The sequence below is a fragment of the Equus przewalskii genome, chromosome 21 (assembly GCF_037783145.1).
Source record: "Equus przewalskii isolate Varuska chromosome 21, EquPr2, whole genome shotgun sequence".
In the NCBI taxonomy this organism is placed as follows: domain Eukaryota; kingdom Metazoa; phylum Chordata; class Mammalia; order Perissodactyla; family Equidae; genus Equus; species Equus przewalskii.
In genome coordinates, this window is record NC_091851.1 from 37,882,984 (window position 1) to 37,905,033 (window position 22,050).

At 44.4% G+C, this 22,050-nt stretch overlaps 1 protein-coding gene across 5 annotated transcripts in view; it reads left to right on the forward strand.

Annotated features, from left to right (window-relative positions):
• Positions 1-3,057: 3,057 nt before the first annotated feature.
• The window catches only part of SLC9A8 (solute carrier family 9 member A8), a 70,240-nt gene continuing 51,247 nt past the window's right edge, over positions 3,058-22,050 (forward strand). For 3 of the 5 annotated variants that reach the window (XR_011531144.1, XR_011531145.1, XM_070589422.1), the window contains exons 1-3: positions 3,058-4,055; positions 5,845-6,023; positions 11,663-11,743. Coding sequence is in view for 2 of the 5 variants with exons in the window: in XM_070589422.1 (XP_070445523.1) it covers positions 4,042-4,055; positions 5,845-6,023; positions 11,663-11,743 (274 nt within the window). In the remaining 3 variants the exon portion in view is untranslated. Of the gene's footprint in view, positions 4,056-5,844; positions 6,024-11,662; positions 11,744-20,074; positions 20,187-21,014; positions 21,469-22,050 lie in introns of those variants that run through there. The other 2 variants (XM_070589424.1, XM_070589423.1) reach the window with 2 other exon arrangements.

Sequence of the window (22,050 nt, forward strand, 5' to 3'; positions counted from 1 at the left end):
ATTCCAAATGTTATAAACTATCATAACCTCAATTAGAAAGACTGGAAAAAATTATGCCCAACTCTCCTCCATATGTAAATCTATATGAAGCGATAGTAACTGGTAAAAATAAACAAGGAAGGCCAACACAGATCTTATTTTTCCCATGCTGTGGTGGGCAGGATAATGGCCCCCCAAAGATGTCCACATGCTAATCCCCAGACCCTGGGAATACGTTACGTTATATGACAAGGGGGAATTAAGGTTGCTAATCAGTTGACCTTGAGATGAGGTGCTCATTCTGGATTATCCACGGGCTCAGTGTGATCCCAAGGGTCCTCACGAAGGAAAGAAGGAAGGAGAGTCAGAGTCGAGAAGCTGTGATGACCAGAGGAGAGGTTGGAGCAATGCCGTTGTTGAGGACAGGACTGAAAGCCAGGAATGCAGTGGTCTCTGGAAGCTGGAAGGCAAGAAAACAGATTCTGCCCTAGAGCTGCCAGGAGGAATGCACGCAGCCTGCTGACACTTTGACTTTAGCTCCCTGACACTCTGACCTACGGAACTGGGAGATAATAAATTTGTGTTGTTTCAGGCCAATTCCTTGCAATAAATCTTTTAATATGTATCTCCTACTGGTCCTGCTTTTCTGATGAACCTTGACGGAGATACATGGTAACCACTTTGATTCCCTTTTAAAATACATGAATATCAAATTTGTTAAAAAGTTTTCATTGGTGCCCCTGTTTGGTTGACAACATCAGCATTTTCTAAGCTCTGGGAAAAGAGTGATGAATTCCACATCAAGTTTCCACATCTGTAAAACTGGGCCAATCAGAGCACCTTTAGGGTTATTATAAGGATTAAATAAATTGCTGAGCATAATTCGCTTGGAATAATGCCTGGTCCAGAGTAAGTGTTCAAGAAATGTCAGAAGGGATAAAAGACAGAAGAAAGACAGGGGAGAGACAAGCTCTTCTTTCAGGGAGCTTATATCCTCAGTGGGAAATGGGTGATAAACTTGGGGAGGGAAGAAGGGATAAAATATCCGACAGTGATAAGGGCCTCTGAGAAACTTACTCTTAAGACTTTAGACAAGGGGTTGACAGCCTGGGGGCCAAATCCAGCCTGTCGCCAGCTTTCATATGGCCCTTGAGCTAAGAATGGTTTCCACATTTTTATTCTGTGGGTTTTTTTAGTGAGAAAGATGGGTCCTGAGCTAACATCTGTTGCCAATTCTTCCTCCTTTTTGCTGAGAAAGACTGGCCCTGAGCTAACATCTGTGCCCATCTTCCTCTACTTTGTATATGGGACACCGCCACAGCATGGCTTGATGAGCGGTGTGGTGTGTAGGTCTGTGCCTGGGATCCAAACCTGCAGAGCACATGAATTTAACCACTATGCCATTGGGCCGGCCCCTGGTTTTCATATTTTTAAATGGTTGAAAAAAATCAAAAGAATATTTCGTGACATGTGAAAATGATAAGAAATTCAAATTTCAATAGCCACAAGTTTTACTGGAACACAGCCACGCCTACTTAAATCGTCTGCGGCTACCTTCCCACTGCAACGGCAGAGTTGAGTTGTTGCGACAGAAATCAGAAGACCCACAAAGCCTAAAATATTTACTGTCTGGCTCGTTACAGAAAAAGTTTGCCGACCCCTGCTGTAGACTGAGTGGTCAGGGAGGGCCCTCCTGACATTTAAGCCGAGACCTGAGCGGCAAGAGGAAGAGTGGGGGTAGGGGAGCTGGCAGAACAGAGAACAAAGGCAAGAGCTTTCTCTCCAATCCCGTAACAGCCTTCCACAGAGGGGCTCGGTCAAAACTGCGATGGTTCTGAGGGTGCTGTGGGGTCCCAGAGGTCCCGAGTGGAGGTAGGGAGCCAGAACTGCCTGGCACCAAAGTCTGCTGTGCCCTGCGGCAGCCCCTTCTCTGACTGACACCAGGTAGACGGGGCAGCTCTTGGTGCTTTCAGGCCTCTGCTTTGATCCTGACGAGCCCCCGCCTGCAGCCTGATGCATGGGGCCTACCCCCAGCCCGTGGGGCCCCACTCCAGCCAGGGAAGAAGAATGGCAGTCTTGAGCTATCAGTAACCAAGTGTGGCTCAGAGGGAACACACCTTTCGGTCCTTTCTGGGCTGGCTTATTCTTGCAAGGCTCCAGGCTAAGGGAGGAAAGCAGGCTGTTAGCTCCATTTCGGAGCCCGAGAAACGAAGGCAGTGGAGAGCAACAGGGGGTAAAGGTTAAAAACACAGACTCTGCACCTGAATTCCAGCCTCAATATTTGCCAGCTGTGTGACTTCAGGCCAGTGGCTTGACTTCCCTGTGCTTCAGTTCACAGATTATGATAGTATCTGCCTCAAGGAAATGTAAGGAATTAAAGAAACAATCTAAGTAATTAAGGAAACAATAACCTAGCACCCAGAGTCCAACCATCCTCACCATCTCCACGGTACCACCTTAATCCAAACTGCCATCAGCTCTTGCCTAGATTATTGCAGAGGCCTCCTCATTGGTTTGAGGGTGTCCATCCTTGCCCCCGCAACTCGCTCAACTCTCCACAAGCAGTCAATGGGGTCCTGCTGTCAGTCAGCTTATGGCACTCCTCTTGTTGAAACTCTTGTGTTTCTGGACACATCTAGAGTTAATTAACTTCCTTATTTATTCAATGGTCACTTATTATTGAGTACTCACTATGAGCCAGGTATTGTTCTAGGCACTGGAGATAGAACAAAAAGAAACAAAAACCTCTGAATTCAGGGAGTTTACATTCTCGTGAAGGGAGAAGGATAATAAGCCAATATATAAGACAGACATATAATATGTGAGGTGTTATGGAGAAAAATAACTCAGGGAAGGGAAGGGGGCTGGGATTTTAAACGGGGTGGTCAGGGAAGGCGTAGTGGACAAGGTAAGGGTTAAACAGAAAGTCCAAAAGTGGGAAAAGTGGGAGCCAGGGGGCAACCTAGAAGGGAAGTATTCTAGATGAAGGACTCAGCAAGGGCAGAGGAGGGCGTGTTCCCAGCGTGTTTCAGGCACAGGAAGGAAGCCACTGTGACCATAGCAGAAAGTGTGTAGGAGGGGGAAAGGGGATCGACCTCAGAAGGCTGAAAGCGGCAGGGTTGAGGCCTGTAGGTTTTCTAAGGTTTTTTCTCTGATTAAGATTGGAAGCCAGTGGAGGTTTTGAGCACAGGAGGGACTGGAGCTTTAGGATCCCCGGGGCCGCTGTGTGGAAGACCACAGGAACAAGGGCAGAGTCAGAGAGACGGTTTAGGCAGCTGTCCTGCCTGTTACGAGATGCCAAGGCCTGGACTAGGAAGAGAGGTGGCGTCAAACCCAAAGGTACCAAGAGGGTACCAGCCCTCCTGATGGGGTCTCTCCTACCCTTCCAAGCTTACCTTGGTCCTTCCTGTGTCCCCGGCCCCAGGGACCACTGCTAGTCACATACAGGCGTCTAGTGAGTATCTGTTGACAATGAACAGATGAACGAACGACCCATCCCTTGATCATCATCGCCTGTTTTAACGATAGCCGTCTAGTCAGAGCTCAGTAAATGTTTACAGACAGAATACTGAACAATTCTGCAAAGCCCAGCTGGTTAGTCCTCTTCACAACTGAGGAAAATTGAGGCCAGGCTGGGAAAGTGTCCCCCCGGGTCCCTCTGCACAGCCTAGGCTAGAAGCTTCCTTCTGTTTCAGGAGGGTGAAGTCCTGGACACTGGGCGGAGAGACCCGGCCTTCAGGGTGACTCACAGAGATCTCTCAGAAGCTTCCCCCAAAACCTCCCCGCCCTGCGGTGGGGAAACCCCAGAAGATCACAAGTCCCAAGACCCAGGCTGGACGCGAGTCCTCAAAACGCCAGAGGGTCCTCCCACGCGCCTCCTCCCACCCTCGGACCATAGAGACGAAGGGACAGAGGGGTCACTCTCGCGAGGCCGAGGCCCCGCCCCCCTGCTTGCCCGCCGCCCGCCTGCGCCTCCAGCGGAAGCCGGAAGCAAAAGCGGGGCCTGCTAGCCTCAAGCTCCGAACTCGGTGGTCTCGAAGGCTCCGCAGGATTGGGGAGAAGATGGCGGAAGAGGAGTGAGTGGGATTTTCCGGGGCGGAGGAGGCGGCAGGGCTAGGCCCGGCGGGTGACAGCGAGCGCCTCAGGCCGCCCTCCGGCCCCGGAAGGCGGAGCTCCTTGTGCCGGTTGGCCAGGACTGGCCATGCCGGCACTGCGAGGAGGGCGGGAGGGACGGGCCTGGGCCCAGCGGGGCCCTCAGCCTCCCCGAGGTCGTCCCCTCGGGCTGGGGATCAGCGCAGGCTTCGAAAGCCGTCTTGTGGAAACCGCAACCCAGATTTCACTTTCCTAGTTTTCGGTCGTCTGATGATTACGGAGCGCTCCGCCGCCTCCTCCAGAAAGTCCGTGCACCCCGCACCCAATTTAGCCAGTCGCCTCCTCCGCTATGACGATCAGTTTTCGCGTCTGTCTCCTGCAGGGAGTTTCATTCATTCCTTAACTGTTGGCCATCCACTCTAGTTCAGGGCCTGGGCACATAGTCGTGCAGCCGACCAGGAGCCGCCCTCAGGGAGCTTCCGTTCTAGTGGGGAAAGAGGACCATAAATAGGCAAGATGAAGGAATGGAATAGTGTTAGGGTGGGGGAGTCTGCTCAGGAAGAAGTGACTGCCAGCTGAGACTTCAGTGACCAGAAGGAGGGATAGGAGAGGGAACAGCAAGCGCAGAAGGCCAGAAGCAAGAAAGGGCTTAGTGCCTTTGAAGGACAGGAAGAAAGGCAGGATGGCTGGATTGTAGACGGCCATCTCCATACCTGCAGGGCACAGACTATTGGCTATTATAGATGCCTTGTCTGTGTTTGTGGGATGACTGTGCAAAAGTTAACAACGAACCCCATGGTTGAAATTTGACTCCTTCAGCTGAAAATTTTACAGTTGTGTCTCTTGGCCAGGTGTTCATTTCATTTAGTCCTCTTATTTATTGAGCATCTGCTCTGTCCCAGACACTGAACGGGCAGTCCCAGCACAAAGCAAAAGAGGTGGTGTGGCCCAGTGATTTCAAGTTTGGTCTCAAAGTTTGATTCTGCCACTGACTGAGATATTGGCCAAGTCATGCAGCCTCTCTGAGCCTCAGTTATTCATGGCTAGGAAAGGGAAAGTCATAGTACCCACTTAGGGCATGTTGTGCCTATTCAATGAAAGGGTGTATGTTACCTAGTATCTGGAATGAAGCAGTAGCCAATAAACATTAGCTGTTAGAATTGCAATGATTATTGTATTAATATTGCACCAGTTTGCAGCCCTGATAGGATGTGAGGAGACAGCTGTGAGGAACATAAATGATGAGGTGGAGGGGGGTGTTACAGAAGAGGTTACATTTGAGCCTTTTGAAATCTGAGAAGGATTTTGTAAGGTAGGGTGGAGCCTTCCAATCAGATCAAGAATTGGGCCAATTCAGGTGTCTTCTTCAACTTACAGATAATAATCTCAGGAAAAGAGTGTAACCTGGGGAAATAAAGGCACCAAGTAAATAACCTTGGACCTTGGAATGTGATGAGACTCCAGTTCACCTCCCTTTAAATCCCCCGTTAAGTGCCAAGGAGCAGGCAGCGTTTTGCTTCCACACCAGCGCTGACTCTGCCTTGTTCCTGTCCTCTAGGGGCCTGTGTTGAGAAGCACCTGAGGCCACCGGCACCCTCCTGTTGCAGCAGGCAGGAATTTTCTTAATCAGTTTCAAAAGCCTGCCTGTTGGTTGCGAGACTTGGGACTCTCGTAAACCTCTGTGCCAGGTTCTCTTGCTCATTTGTGTGTGTGTGTTGATAGGTCAGGGCCCTTTTCCCTTGATCTAATTCTGCTTTTTGTGTCCTCCAACAGGTTCCCCAATACAACTCATGAAGGTTTCAATGTCACCCTCCACACTACCCTGGTTGTCACTACGAGACTGGTGCTACCGACCCCTGCCAAGCCCATCCTCCCCGTGCAGACGGGGGAGCAGGCTCAGCAGGAGGAGCAGTCAAACGGCATGACCATCTTCTTCAGCCTCCTTGTCCTAGGTGAATGTGGAGACCCCGTAGTCGGCCATCCTGGGAGTCTGAGTCTGGGTGCACTGTCTGTGTGGTTAACCCCATTTAAACCACTCTTTGTCAGGTCTTCCTCCCATTTGGTTCTCACGTCAAACACTGAGGGACAACCATCAGTTCGTAACATCATAACAGTGTACTCCTTTTGCTTTATAAAATCATAGAGCTTAGCAATTCTGAAGTTCCCTTTATGTAATGTTTTAGACATCCGTTGGAAGAAAGAATTAAATAATTTTGACCTAGAAAGAAACGTAAATATCTTCTAGCGTAGTGAATTTCAAACTCTGCCCATGAGAGTCTGTGTGTGACTGTGTGTCTGCGTGTAGGTGGTGGCAGCAGTAGGTAGGGGGAGTCAATGGGAGGGCACCCAGCTTTCTGATCAGAGCAGCATTTTGCCTCATATCTATTAGATTTTCATGTAAACTTTTATGTAAAAGTTTTGCTGCTGAGTAAAAGATCAGATACCCTTGCCCTGGCATGCTCTTTTCCTTAACCTCTGTCCTTCCCACTAACCATAGTCATGACTTTTGCCACATCTGTGCACCACCTGTGCTGTTATTTATTTATGCAATATTTTTCTTTAAATGGATTCACTTGTCTCAAACTTAAAATCTCATTTTGTTCAACCTCCTCCTTTAACAGGTGAGGAAACTTAGGCCCAGAGAGGGTAAGCAATTGACATACCTGGTTTTGGGGACGCTAGAGGCTGATATTCAGGTTGCCAGACATTGGTCAAGAAATTTAGGTAAAAAGCAATAACTTAGATGCCTCCCAGAGACTACAGACAGTTGACAACTGTTTTAGACAAAGAAAACCCAGTTGAAACTGCAAGCCACTTTGGGTTAGCTAAGGAAGCAATAGCTTAGCATTTGACCCAAGTCCACAGTCTTAGTTGAAAGGTGAAGTTGGCACGTTTACATTTTCTGCTCTTTAATGATACGTGACATATTTCCAATTAGATCTTTTCAGAGGAGTGAAAGGTGCAGAGAGCGGGAGCTGAGGGAGGGGGAAAAAAAGGTGCGGAGTATTTCTCTGATGTCTGTTAGGACTGGTTTTTTTTTTTTGAGGAAGAGTATAACTTCTTTCATATTTATATTCAGACTTTGTTAATGGTCAAATAATTTTAATAATAGAGTAATTTTATTTAAAATTCCTGGACTCATCCTTGTCTCTTATAGATTTTTAAAAACTGTAATACTGAAAAAGTACACAAACTACAAGTGTACGATTTCCCATATAGATTTCATATGCCCAGGTAATTTTTACACTGTAAATGTAGTTGAATTCTGTTTCTAAGAGATTACTTCAACAGTCAGGGACTCCTGTTTTGTTTTCATTTTCTTTTGTTAGAGTAGTTGAATACAAAGAAGAAAAGAAATTCTTTTCTTGATCAAGAAGTCTTTAGTACCTGGATTCTTAATCCTGAAAGGGTGTTATTAGTCTGTTTACATGTTGTCAGCTTGATATATTAGAGAATATAAAAGACAGGCCTGGACAAAACTTGTGTAATCACTTTTTTCACTGGAGGGTAAAAAGAATAAGTAAGACTTTCAAAGTAATTTTCAGGGTGTGGAATATTTAAGATTAGCCTATGCCAGAGACTACAAAACAGGTTTTTATAATCTAGGCAAAATCCTGCCCAGTGTTAATATGTCTTTGGGGCCAGAAAGGGCTGAACTGTAATTAATAGTGCTGTATATTTCTCTTGGATTGTCTTCTCTTCAAACAGATCATAAAGCTAGACTCTGGAGTCACACGAATGTCAGGTGGATTCCGTTTTCACCAAATCAGATCATTGGCGGTTTATGAGTCAGCATCTCCACTTTTTAAGTGTGGGTCAGCATACGTTAGCAGAATGGAATGCTTTCTTTTTAAGTAAATTTGAAGGCATTTTTTCTCTCCTGTATATTATCAACAAGATATTATGTATATTGTATATTTATTCTTGATTAAGTGTCCAAACAATGTAAATCTGATAAAGTAAAAAAAAAAAGTGTTACTACGTAACTTGGTAACTCACTAAATGCATGAAGTCTAGAGAATTGAGGGGAATTAGTCTGTAGTTTATTCCAGACTGCAGGAACTCCTAACCTGGAATGCATTTACCACTTTTGTTTCCTGGTTTAGTCAAGTCAAATGAAATTGTAAGTTCTGTGTCCTATAAGCGTGTCAAAGGATTACAGTGTGTTCCCCTTTGTTGAGAAGGGATGCTAGATTCTGTAGTTACTTTTGACTTTTAAAAGCTTGAAATTAGTTGACTTACACTTAACCCTTGCTGAACTTTGACTCTGCAGAAACAATGGTGAGTCCTTGTTAACTGACATCCACTAGAGTTAACAATTAGCATCATTTGATGCATACATTTTGTGGGCCATTAAATTTAATGGCGTTATTAAAATTGACATGTCTATGTTTTAATATAGTTTCCATAATTAATACTTCAGTCATGAAAAATTGGAAGCAAATTAACTTGTGGCATACACACCCTCTATACCATACAGAAGTTTTTGTCCCTTCTTGCTGTTTTTTCCCAAGTGTACTTAAAAACATGTACTTGTGTGTATCTATACATAGGTACGTTCATAAGCACGTGCACACGCACGGGCACGTATAGCTTGAAGTTTCTTTCAATATAAATGGGGTCCTATAGCTTGCTTTTTCATCCAGCAGAATGTCTTTGAGATCTTTCCATGTTACTGTTTTTTGTATCTGCCTCATCTTTTTTTTTTTTTAAAGGATATGTATGTGGTTAAATAAATATAGCATAAAACTTATCATTTTAACCATTTTAAAGTGTACAATTCGGTGGCATTTAGTACATTCACAGTGTTGTGCAGCCATCACCACTATCTAGTCCCAGAACATTTTCATCACCCCAAAAGGAAACCTAGACTCATGAAAAGCAGTCACTCTGCCTTCTCCCCTGCCCCCAGTCTCTGGTAAGCACTATTCTGCTTTCTGTCCCTGGGTATTTGCCTATTCAGAATATTTCATACCAGCGGAGTCATACAGTATGTGCCCGTTTATGTCTGGCTTCTTTCACTTAGCATAATGTCTTCAGGGTTCGTCCATGTTGTAACGTGTTAGAATTGCATTCGTTTTCATAGCTGAATGATATTCCATTGTATGGATACACCACATTATGTTTATCTGTTATTCAGTTGATGGTCATTTGGGTGATTTCCATCTTTTGGCTATTGTGAGTAGTACTGCTGTGAACACTTGTGTACAGGTTAAAAAGAACAAGGTCTGAAAAGACAGCCCACCGAATGGGAGAAAATATTTGTAAACCATGTATCTGATAAGGGTCTAGTATCCAGAATATATAAAGAACACTTACAACTCAACAACAAAAAGACTAACAACACAGTTTGAGAATGGGCAAAGGACCTAAATAGACATTTCTCCAAAGATATACAAATGGCCAATAAGCACATGAAAAGATGAAAACTTTATGTGGACATACATTTTTATTTCTCTTGGACACATACTTGGAGGTGGAATTGCTGGGTTAAATGGTTACTCTCTGGATAGCTTTCTCAGGAACTGCCAAACTTTCCCACAGAGTCTGCACCATTTTACATTCCCACCAGCAATGCACAAGGGTTCCAGTTTCTCTACATCCTTGCCGATACTGGTTATTTTCCCCTTTGTCTTGTTTTGTTTCTTAGTTATAGCCATCTTAGTGGATGTGAAGTTGTACCTCATTGTGGTTTTGATTTGCATTTTTCTAATGAGTAAAGATTTTGAGCATCTTTTCATGTGCTTATTGGTCATTTGTATATCTTTGGAGAAATGTCTGTTTAGGTCCTTTGCCCATTCTCAAACTGTGTTGTTAGTCTTTTTGTTGTTGAGTTCTAAGTGTTCTTTATATATTCTGGATAGTAGACCCTTATCAGATACATGGTTTACAAATATTTTCTCCCATTCGGTGGGCTGTCTTTTCAGACCTCATTCTTTTTAATGGTGAAGACTCTTCCCTGGTGTTGAGCCTTATGTTTAGCTCTCTCTGTTGATAGACAGTTTTCCCCTCTGCTCTTAAAGGTGCACATAGTTGTTTGACTTATGAGAATAAACTTTTTAAATTAATTTTTTCATCCAGCTTGGTGCTAAGAAAGTGCAGACATGCCTCAACGCCCTAGATCTATTTCTGTCTGCTTGTGTGCTCGTCCCCTGCCCTTTTAGACAGTAGGCATGCCCGTTGGTCGCATGTTGTGCTTATGCACTGGAACTTTCTTCTTGCTGTTAGTATTTAATATAGGATTTTTCTAACTAGGTTAAATATTTATAATAAAATAACACCACAGATTGATAGTTTAGAGCGCAGAATGAAAGGAGGACAAAATTTCTATATTTACAACTGTTTCCTGTCTCTGGCCACCTGGTGCTTTTTGGTAGGACTAAAGATAGCTAATTTGTCAAGGCAGGCTCTGAAGGTGGCCAGTTAGCAGCCATGCCGATTGTTTAAACATTTCCTTTTACAGAAAAAAAGTAACAAAATTATTTTTGGTATTATGAAGATAATACTGTGGTTGATGAGGTGCTGTGCCACCTAGGTGCCTAATAAAAGAAAGACGTGCAGACTAGCATTTGGACCATGAAATTACATGTGGGAATTATTTATGTGAAAGTAGGCTTTTTTCTTTTCTTTTTTTGGTCCAGAAATACTCATTCCTTTGAAATAGTTTTACATGTTTTTGTTTCCTTTCTTTTCTTTCATGACACTCCCCTTGTGAAGAAAGTCAGACATCCTTCCTGCTTTGGAGATGGGCGAATGAGGGTAGCCGAGAGGGAGATGGTGGGTGCTCAGGATTAAGGACACAGGGTTGGAATCAGGCTCAACCCTGCAGCACCTGCCAGTGATGTGACCTCTTTAAGCCTCAGTTTTCTGTCTATAGTCAAAGTAGATAATAGTGATAACACCTAGTTCCAGGGGGTAGGAGGTGGTGGGGGTTAGGTGAGACGGCGCTTGGGAAGTGCTCAGTGAAGTGTCTGGCTCGGAGGGAGCCCTCAGCCAGTGGGAGCCCCAGGACCCAGCTGAGGAGCAGGAGCCCCATCTTTAGGTCTTTGATGTTCTTATCACCAAACCAAAGTATTTACTTTGTCCTGTTTATAAAACACCCTCACTTTATGTTAAAAGAGAACCAGTCACATGGTGGCGAAATACTTCATGTCAGCATATTCTGTTGTGGTTATATTGGCATAAAAGTGATTGATTTCATTGACCCCCTCCTCTCCATTTAGAGTTTTCCAGTTGATGATTGCTTCAAAAAAGTTGAAGACCATTTCTTAGAATCAGGGAAATTTGGGTAGTTTTAAATGGTCATGTAAGGTTTAGCAGCTTAGGGAAAAATTAGATGTCTATTGCTCTTTCAGTAACCACTGGAAAATAAACTCGTTCAGGCATGCACAGAAGTGTGGAGAAAATGTTACAAACACTGTGAGTCTCCCTCCAGGTTGAGAAATAAGAGATTGAAAATACAGTTGAAGTCTACTGTGTCACTGTCAGTTCTCCATTTCACTGGCGGCCCCCTAGAAATAACGTTGCCTCAAACTTGGTGTTTATCATTTAAAATTGTGCTGTTTTAACAATGTCTTATTTTTTCCCACAGCTATCTGCATCATACTGGTGCATTTACTGATCCGATACAGATTACATTTCTTGCCAGAGAGCGTTGCTGTGGTTTCTTTAGGTAAGTGCTTATTGGTGATCCTAAAATAAAAGCAGTAACGATAATTACCGTTTTTGGAGTGTCTCCCTAGTGCTAGGAATCACGAGATGCAGTACGTACCTGATCTCATTGCATCCTCACTGCAGCCCGCCCTGAGGGTGTTATGATCCCCTTTAACAGATGAGGACACTGTGGCTCAGAGCAGGGTGATGACCTCCTAAAGGTCACGTAGAAGCCCCTCTGTGCAACTCGAAGTCCTTTTCTGTTTCTCCCAGAACCGCCCTCGGGGTGCGTTGACCTCTGCTACTAGTCTCGGCCTGCACCAGCTCAACTGAGGCGAGTATTGACCCTTAATTCTTAGAGCCACTGAACTTTACAGCCAGAAGGGGTTCTCACTTTACAGTTTAAGAAGGAGAAATGGCTCACCTTAATGTCAGAGTCAGATCTGAAGTCTTCAGAGAGCATTCTGTTCTCTCACATTTCTCTTGTTTCCTATGGCAATTAACCGTTAAGGTAATTAGCCTGTATTTAGAGAGAGTGAATTGCTGTAGTAACAGGTGTGAGTTCACATGCAGGTTCACTGAAGTGGTTCGTGAAGGAAGAAGCAGGAACCTTACTTTTCGGTAATTATTAAAATCAAGACTCAAGTGTGGGTGGGGGTGCTTAAGGCATAGTAAATACAGTTTTACTAAGGTCAGCTAAAGCCTTCATCAGTTTCTTATATTGTAATTAGTTTTACTAGTTTCCACTTGCCTACTGATGATATTTAATTTTTTCTCATCACCACTGATACTTTGTAAGTTAATTTTCTTTACCTTATAGATCTTGTTTAATATGCTTACAAGTTCTTTCACAGTATGGTGGTGGTTGAGGTTAGCTTTGGAAATGAGCATTCTTCCCTAGCCCCGACTGCATTCCTGCTGCCCTGCTTCCGTCCCCCCTCTATTCTACCTGCACTTCACAGCACTGCTCAGCTCCAGCTTCCTGCCTCTGAGCGTTCACGTTGCCATCTCATTTGAGCCTCATAAGCCCCGGGTGATGCCATGTTTTAAGGAAGAGGCAACACTGGATAGTATTGATCTTCAATCAAGAGTTGGAAACCAGTTTTACTCAAAGCGTTCCTGTTTTCTATTTAGCGGGCTCTTCATCAGCACATCCTGGTGGATAGATTCTAACAACCTCAGCTAATGAGATAGCCTTGGAGCTCTAAGACTGGGAGAATCATTCATTAACATTCCTTTTCTGCTATTAGGCATGTTGAAAATAACATAATATCTGATACCTATTATTCTGGGGCATTCAGTAAAGACTTAAAAAAACCACTCCAAGGAATTTACAGTTTTGCGGTCAGTTTTCTTAATTTCTTAAGAATAAGAACTATAACTGGTGTGTATTTAAGTATTGCACACATGGGCCAGCCTGGTGGCACAGTGGTTATGTGCACACGTTCTGCTTTGGCGGCCCAGGGTTGGCCAGTTTGGATCCTGGGTGCAGACGTGGCACCGCTCGTCAAGCCATGCTGTGGTAGACGTCCCACGTATAAAGTAGAGGAAGATGGGCACGGATGTTAGCTCAGGGCCAGTCTTCCTCAGGAAAAAAAAAAAGAGGAGGACTGGCAGATGTTAGCTCAGGGCTAATCTTCCTTGGGGGAAAAAAGTATTGCACACAGAAATTGAAATGATTGTTCTCATAACTTGGTCTTCACTGTCTCTTGAATGTTTGAGTAACTGCAGGTCAGTGAGCAATAGGCTTGTATTAGGACTTGTAGCAGACATTGTTGATTGCCTACCAAGGGCCATTTCCCCCTTCTTCCTTGAAAATAGAACCCTAATTTTGATCAGTTGTCTTGCCACAGTGTTCTCAAGAAAGATGGGACCTTCCGAGTCAAGACTGGTCTTTGTCGTCATGATAGTTCCACTCTTCTTTGCCAATGGTTGGTTGAGAGAGGTGGGGCAGCAAGGCAGAGTGAAGCCAGTTCTGGCCAGTGAGGCCAAGGGGAGGTGTCCTGGGGTGGTGAGTTTTGGAAAATATTTTCCTCTATGATAAGAAGAGAAATTTCCCCTTCCTTCATGCTGTTAGTTGAGGATGTGATGCCTGGAGCACTGGTAGCTATCTTGCAATCACTGTGGCTCCAAGACAAAAGCCAGAATGCTAAGGATCGCCGCAGGGACCTGTGCGAAGCCTGGATTCTTGACTGCGTGGTTGTTTTGTCGATTGACAGTACTGGAGCTCCCTGTCTCAGAGCTGCCTGCTGTATGAGATCATAAACATCTACTGTTTAAGCCGTTTTTAGTCAGGGGTTCTTTTACGTGTAACTAAAGACATCTTAACTGATACAGGACTCTTCATTCAAGGGACAAAATCAGTTCGAATTGATTCAAAGAAAACAGATTGGTGGGGGTGGAGTTGCACACCCGTTGGCTCATGGAACTGAAGAAGCTCCAGCTGGTGCTTGCTTCAGACTGAAGCGAGTCTCCCGACTCAGTTTTGCTCCATTTCTCAACAGTGCTTCCCTTTGTTTTGGCTTCCCGCAGGCAGGCTCTCTCCACGTGGCAAGCCTTTACAGCTTCAGGCTCACTGTCCTTACAGTAGCAAGCACAGTGGGAAAGGTGGCCTCCTCTTCTCCCTGGTTCCGCCAGAAGTTGTGGGATGAACTCTGACCACGTGGCCACCCCAGAACTGGGCATGGGGTGGAGTGATGCTGAGGGTCAGCTAAGGTTCTCCATCCGTGAGGTTCAGTTCTTCATTGATGTTGCAGAAAAACTGTAGCCTGTACAGCTGGGTCTTGGGAGGGGTGATGGAAGGTCTTGCTTTCCACACTTACTTGCTAACTCAGGTGATTGCAATGCTAAGAGCACTTCCAGAGAGAGTGCTGGGCCCCCGAAAGTATTAGATTAGAAGACATTTGGTTAGAATTTAGAAATGCTGACAAAGCTATCAAAATAGTTCTATATTTCATAAAGCTATGTAAATTAAGGAAAAATTTTTCTCCTATTGGAGCAAAGTGTAACAAAATACTGAGATATCTACCATTTCAAGAATTTCCAACTTTTGTGCCAAAAAAGAATCTAAATGAAGCTGCCCGAGAAAATGGAGTTTTCATTCTTTTAGGGATAAATTTTCCTAGCCTTCCTCTTCTAGCCAGAAGTTATTTTTTAGTCTTCAGTCATTTAGAGACATTGTTAGCATTTTGAGTTGTAGTGAAGCATTCAGAGTTCTTAAGAAATTGTTGATATAGGAAAGGACCATCTGCCCTCAAAAAGCACATTTCCCTTCTATTTTATTGTATTGTCAAATGAATCTCAAGACTTTTTTCATTCTTTTTTTTGAGGAAGATTAGCCCTGATCTAACATCGACTGCCAATCCTCCTCTTTTTTTTTTGCTGAGGAAAATTGGCCCTGAGCTAACATCCGTGCCCATCTTCCTCTACTTTATATGCGGGATGCCTGCCACAGCATGGCTTGACAAGAGGTGCATAGGTCCGCACCTGGCATCTGAATTGGCAAACCCTGGGCCACCAAAGTGGAACATGCAGACTTAACCACTGTGCCAGCAAGCCGGCCCTTTTTCGTTCTTTATAAGGGTGTAGTATCAACATGAAGCTCTAAAGATAGTTCCTTGGCCCTTGCTCATAGCTTTCAGATACTTTCTATGCTTATGGAATTCTGTAGTTTGTAGCCTTTTTTAAAAAAATAATTTTTTTGCACAGATATATGGAAAAAGAAAAATCCTTTTCATTGACATCTTCAGCTATTTTTAACATGGTTCATTCTCTTCCAAACCATGTGTAGACATACACATATCAATTAAATGACTTTACTTGGTTTGAGTTTATATCATTTTTTGTGTTCTTTCCTTTTTACTCTTCTTTCTCTGCATAGTTAAGTTCACATATTTGTTTTTATTAGCCTTATAGTGCTGATTCACTCTTTATAGATTTTGGGCTGAAATTTGTAAGGAATGAAAATGAAGTAATTGTACTGCCCACTCTCCTCTGTTGTATATAGCAAAAACAAGAGGTTTTTTCCACAGTTGTACTTTATCTTAGAGCGAGGAAAGGCCAGAATGGGGTTTTAAGTAAGGGCTGGAAATTTGATTTTCAAATGCCAAGGTTTAGCCTGAATATTGCTGATGGTTAGAAAAATGATGTTTTGACTTTTAACTAGATTCGATTGAATCATTGAATAAATAGGACACACAAAAGTGCTCCCGTGTCGTAGCCTTCCTAACTATGTTTGTGCTTTTAGCTGTTAATTCCTTCTTGTATTGACTAAAGGATTTTAATTTTTTTAAGATTAGTGCTCTTTTTGTCGATGGGAGTTTTGAGTGGAAGATGAAAAATCACTCAGTTCCTGAGTTGTTGACTAAAGATAATTCTAGAAGAAGCAGATCCAGCAATTATATTCTAATTGTACTTAAGTTCTAAAAAAATTTTTTAAAGAAAACTTAAAGGGAGAATCCTAACTGTGACTGTGATCGTTTTCATTGCTTTGTAGACTATTAGCATCCACTGCCGACACAGCTTAAGATGTCCCATGGCTAACCCTCGCCCTGGATCTTAGGTGCTTTGATTTCTGTTAGAGAAGAAATAGGTGTTCATCTGTTGGTATTAGAGTAGCTGTCTTAGAGGCAGAGGCCAAAATGGGTTATCAGATTGACAAAATGATCACCTCAGACTCTACGGATTTTCCAGGCTGTCGCGTTCCAAGGAAGAGTGCCCGCACAGACTCTTAGCCTCCGTGTGTCTGGAAACAGATCAGAGGTGACAGTTTATTCCAGGAACGTCTTGTTACTGTTTCGCTGCTATTAACTAAATATGTGCTCTGTGTGTGACAGTTTCCTGCTCTGCCCGGGGGCTTGCTTTGGCTTTTCTGGTATTGTGATCATCTTCTCTCGGCTTAGCATTTTATCATCTTTAGTTTGTATTTTATACTTTAATCTTCCAGCTATGCCAGAATAGTCAGGTAGTCAATTTTAAAAGAATGGTTGTTAAAAAATTACATTCTGAAACTTCCTGTATTTGGGCCGATTTCTATAAATTTCCTCTTCCACCACATAAATATTCTCCTCTGCGGATTAGAAAGCAGTAACATTCCTCTGAAAAAGTAGCTGCTTTAGAAACAAAACACATAAACAGCCTTTCCCCAGAAAACCGACAGCCAGCCAACCCTGAGCTGCTGGTCCCCATCTTACTGGGCAGGTTTGCTGTCTTTGAGAGTATCTGCTTTAGGTAGCAGAATGAAGGACCGAGTTTTCAATTCAATTACCTTATTAGGTAGTGTAACTTGATTCTATAATTACAGCTAACAAAATGTGCCAACGGTATTTTCAAAAAAATCATTTGTGATTAAAAAAGTATTACATAAGTAATTATATTCCTTTTTGCCCCATTCTAAGGTAGCAAACCTGTCTCCTCATGATGATCAGGGTCAGTCATCCCTGTCAGTATGGTAGCCTGTTTCTAGGCCTGCTGGTCTGTTGGCATAAAGAGCGCAAAGTGACTGGGCGGCAGCCATTGTAACTCTTATTATGTGAACCCTGGGGGAAATGTCCCCTTCTGGGAGCAAGGACCTTTCAAGCCACTGAGCCTGCAGTTTCAGGCTAAAGAAGCCGAAATTCCCCAAGTAAGAATCCCCACTCCCAGATGAGTCCCCGAGAGTGATGTTGAGTGGGGCCACTGCTGATTCTACCCATTGTGTGCTGTACCCGTGCTCACTGGTTGGGGACATACCACCTTCTAATGGCCATTAGTTTAAGGAGTGTACTGTATCCTAGTGGAGAGCTCCACTCCTCACAGGATGTCATCTCCAACCTGGTGCCTCAGCTCCATCTTTAAGAGGCCATCTTACCACTCTGGCTGGCTGGCAGCTTCTGGATCGTGTGGTTTATGGTGTAGGACCATGTGGAGTCCACGGTCACATGCCCACTGCTGCACCTCCTTTGCCATAACATAAGTCTCTTTTGGTTTGACACATTGTTATGCAGCATCCCACTTTGGTGGGTTAGACACTCATGGGCCCTTGCACGGTGGTGCTAGCCGAAAGACATAGGGCCAGTGTACATGTCAGTTTCAGTCAGAATGAATTCCCTCCCTTTCCAGGATGAAAGGAGTCTCTGTAATCAAGTTGCCATCATGTAGCTGGCTGGGCTTCTCGAGAGATGGTACCATATCAGGTGATGAGTGTTGGTCTCTGTGGTTGCCTAGTCATACAGTCAACAGTGACAGTAGCTAGAGCAGCTTGGGTGAGAGGCCATTCATGCTGTTGGGCCGTTGTGTAGCAGCCATCATGACTACTGTGTTCATGAGCCCATTGCACAAATACTGAAGTGGCCATGAATCATCCATGAACCAAGCTTGGGTTTTTTTCTCTTCTGGCAGCTGTTTATAAAGAACTTCCAGTGAGGCCATAGGTAGGAGCTGAGGGGCGGGTGTTGATGTGACAGCTATAGATGACGTGGAGGTCTGGGCCACCCACTCTTGCAGCACACTTGTGCCCTCTAGAGCCGCGCAAGCCTGATTTCTGATGTAACACTTGATCTTAAAACCGATTACTGCGGGGCCCCCCTGGCCTTATAACTTGGTGGGTATGGCAACCCAGCTTATGAAGGACAACTCTGGCCACGTGGGCACTTGATGTCCCATGCTCAGATGCTCTGTCTCTCTCAGGGCCCAGCAGCATGCCAGGAGCTGTTTGCATTTTTTACTTAGGAGTTTTTTGAATGGTGTATGGTTCTCTGCTGCAAATATCATGATCTTGCTCCAACTGAGCTGTGCTGAGCAACCCTCCTGTTGGGGCTTGCCGGAGACGTCACACAGCATCCCTTTCTACCACAGGTACTTCCAGTACCATGGGGGCTGCCAGATCCCGTAGCAAAAGCAGCAGAGCTGCTTAACTACAGTTGGATGTGCTGCAGGGCCCTTTCTTCTGGGCCTCGTTCAAAACTATCAGCCTCCCACAAACTAAGTAAACAAGTGGAAGTAGTTTTCTCAAGTGTAGAATATATTGCCTCCAAAACCCGGAGGAGGCCTACCACGCAGTGTTTCTTTCTTAGTGGTAGGAGGTGGAAGGTGCAGATCTCATCCTTTACTTGGAGGGAGTGTCCTGGCGTGCTCTAGACCACTTGACCCCTAAAAACTTCATGGATGAGCAGGCCTCTGAGACTTTCTCTCCTCTGAAGCATGTGTGTCTTACCAAGACATCTACTTGCCACTTCATGTCATGTCAGATGGGCATGATGTCAGCAGTGTAGTGGACCAGTGTATTATCCTGTGGAATGTCCATATGATCTAGGTCCTTCGGGACTATATTATGACAGAAAGGAGTAGTTAACACAAGCACTCGCCTCATTTGAGGCTTCTGTGTAATCTTGAAACAGCCTAGGAGCTCTGTGTTCCAGCAGGATGGTGAAGGCCACTTCTGCAGGCCCAGGGGGTGCAGAATCTGAAAGTTGAAGGTACTCGTGTGCGTCTCCCTGAGATAACCCCATCCCGTGTCTCAGAGTCCCGCTTCTTCCTTATCAGGGCCCTGATAGCAGAAGGCAGAGATTTCCCTTCTTGAGTTCAGCTTTCTCTGAAGATCTGCCACTCCTGCGGTTGAGTCCTGTGCCTGATCTTCAGCTCTGGGAGCCCTCCAGCTGCAGGAGATGAGGGTCTGTTTAAATGCTACCAAGGAGGCCCTCTGACTCTCACCCTTTGCTTTAAGTTGGTGATTGGCTGAGCCTGTCATTTTCTCTTTTCAAAGCATCAATGGCGTTAAGCAACAACCACACAATTCCCCTGTTCTTATAGTTATTATTTCCCCCATACCTCTGACGTCAGAGGTATTGCCCTACCGGCGTCCCCACCCAATCCCCCACAAGTGAAAGCCGTAGCAATGGCACTGGTACCCCAGGTGAGGGACTGTCACTACCTGCGCCCAGGGCTGGGGTCCTCACTGTGGGCCAGCTGCTGAGTCATCCAACTCCAGAACACCATCTTTCCAGTTTGCTTCTTGTGACCACTCCACTCCCGGAACCAGCTGTCGTAGGTCGGCTCCCTAAAAGCAGAGTCTGAGACAGGGGTTTAGGGACATGCAATTTATGGAGAGGTGCTCTTTGAGAATAAATCTAAAGGAAGTAAACCAGACTAGGGAAGGCGAGAGAGGCAAACATCGGGTGTGATCTCAGGGTAAGCCTAGCCTGAGCCGCAGGAGGAGGGCTCTGGGGTAAGAACTCACAACATGGTTGTCTCTCCTTAAAGCGAGGGGGCTGGACTTCTGTACTCCCTGTCAGCTAGTCATTGGCTCCTAGCTGGTGAGGGTGGGCACAACTTCGGTGATGAGGTGCCTCTTAGCAGCTAAGGGCGGATTTCTGGAGAAGGGGACAGGTGCGAGCACTTGGCCGCCAACACGTGCAGCAGCTCACACAGATGGACCTAGTGAAGGGACGGGGCAGCCTCGCAGCATCTACCACAGAAGGCAGCCGGTAAGCTCTTTACAAAATTTAAAATGCCTGTACCGTTGACCCAGCAATCCCCTGTTCAAGAATTTTTCCTAGGCGTACCCTCACATATGTAGAATGACGTATTTACTAAGATGGGAATGGCAGTGATAGCAAACCTGGAAAACACCTGAGTGCTATGCTAGAGGACATACTGATGGATGGCACCTTACTACAGTGGAATACACTGCAGCCATTGACAAAACAAAAGGTGTGGGGGAGCTCTAGATGCTTTGACACGGAATGGTTTCCAAGATAGAGTGGTAAGTTAAAAAAATCAGAAGAATGCATGCTTAATACCATTTGTCTTAAAAATCATTTTATATGTACATATATGATGGTAAACGCACAGATACTCTCAGAAGAAACATATGTGTAACCAAGAAACTGGTAACACTGGTGGCCTCTGGGAAGAAAAGGAAACAAGGATGGGAGAGAGACTTAAGTTTTCACTGAATACTCTTTTGTACTTTTTTTTTTATTGTGGTAACATTGGTTTATAGCATTATATAAATTTCAGGTGTACATCATTATAGGTTGATTTCTGTGTAGATTCCATCATGTTCACCACCCAAAGACTAATTACAATCCGTCGCAACACATGTGTGCCTTATCACCCCTTTCACCCTTCTTCCTCCCCGCTTCCCCTCTGGTGACCACCAATCCAGTCTCTGTCTCTCTGTGTTTGTCGTTGTTGTATCTTCTATTTACGAGAGAGAGCATACAGTATTTGACTTTCTCCCTCTGACTTATTTTGCTTAGCATAATACTCTCAAGGTTCATCCATATTGTGGCAAATGGCAAGATTTCATCTTTTTTTTTTTTTAAAGATTTTTTTATTTTTTACTTTTCCTCCCCAAAGCCCCCCAGTACATAGTTGTATATTCCTCGTTGTGGGTCCCTCCAGCTGTGGCATGTGGGATGCTGCCTCAGCGTGGTCTAATGAGCAGTGCCATGTCCGCACCCAGGATTCGAACCAACGAAACACTGGGCCGCCTGCAGCAGAGCGCACGAACTTAACCACTCGGCCATGGGGCCAGCCCCAAGATTTCATCTTTTTTATGGCTGAGTAGTATTCCTCTTTGGTACCTTTTTAGTTTTGTACTATATGCATCTATTAGATAATCAAATAAAAATAATTCATTGTTAGAATTATTCTGGGTCTGCTGTTTACTACATAAGTGATGTTGGGCCTTAGGCTTGTTTCCTTACTGTAAAATGCAGGTGACGATGCCTTCACTTCATAGGACTACAGGTATTAAACTGGGTAAGCCATAGAAATCACTTAGAATAATGCCTCCCTGCTAAGTAACCTATAACTGTTAGTTGCTGCTATTAATATTATCATCACTTGCTACTTTGTACGGTAATTGTACTAAATTAATGTAAAATTGCTAATTTGCGCTAATTAAAATAATGCTAAGTTGAGCTAAAATAATGTATATTTTGTACATTAGCACAGTGCCTGGTGAGTGTATGTGTGTTTAACACAGTGCAAATAAATAAATAAATATATGTGTGCATATATATAAATATTTTTAAAGACATTAGGATCATGTTCTACATACTGTTTTGTAACCTGTTCTTCTTATTACATCTTAAGTGTTTGTCCTGTAACATAAATTATTGGGAACGCTCATATTTCACAGTGATAATGGTGGACCAGCAGTGCGCTCTGGGAGAGAGATGAGCATTAGCAGTTGGTCGCAGTGGTGCAGGTGGAGTGTGGCAGTGCAGTCTCCTGTGTCTTTAGCATCATTAGGTGGTAGAATGCACCCAAGAACGAGCAGTCCAGTGTCACTTGCTGGCCCTGAGCTGTGGGACAGGCTACTTAAATTCGCTGAGCCTT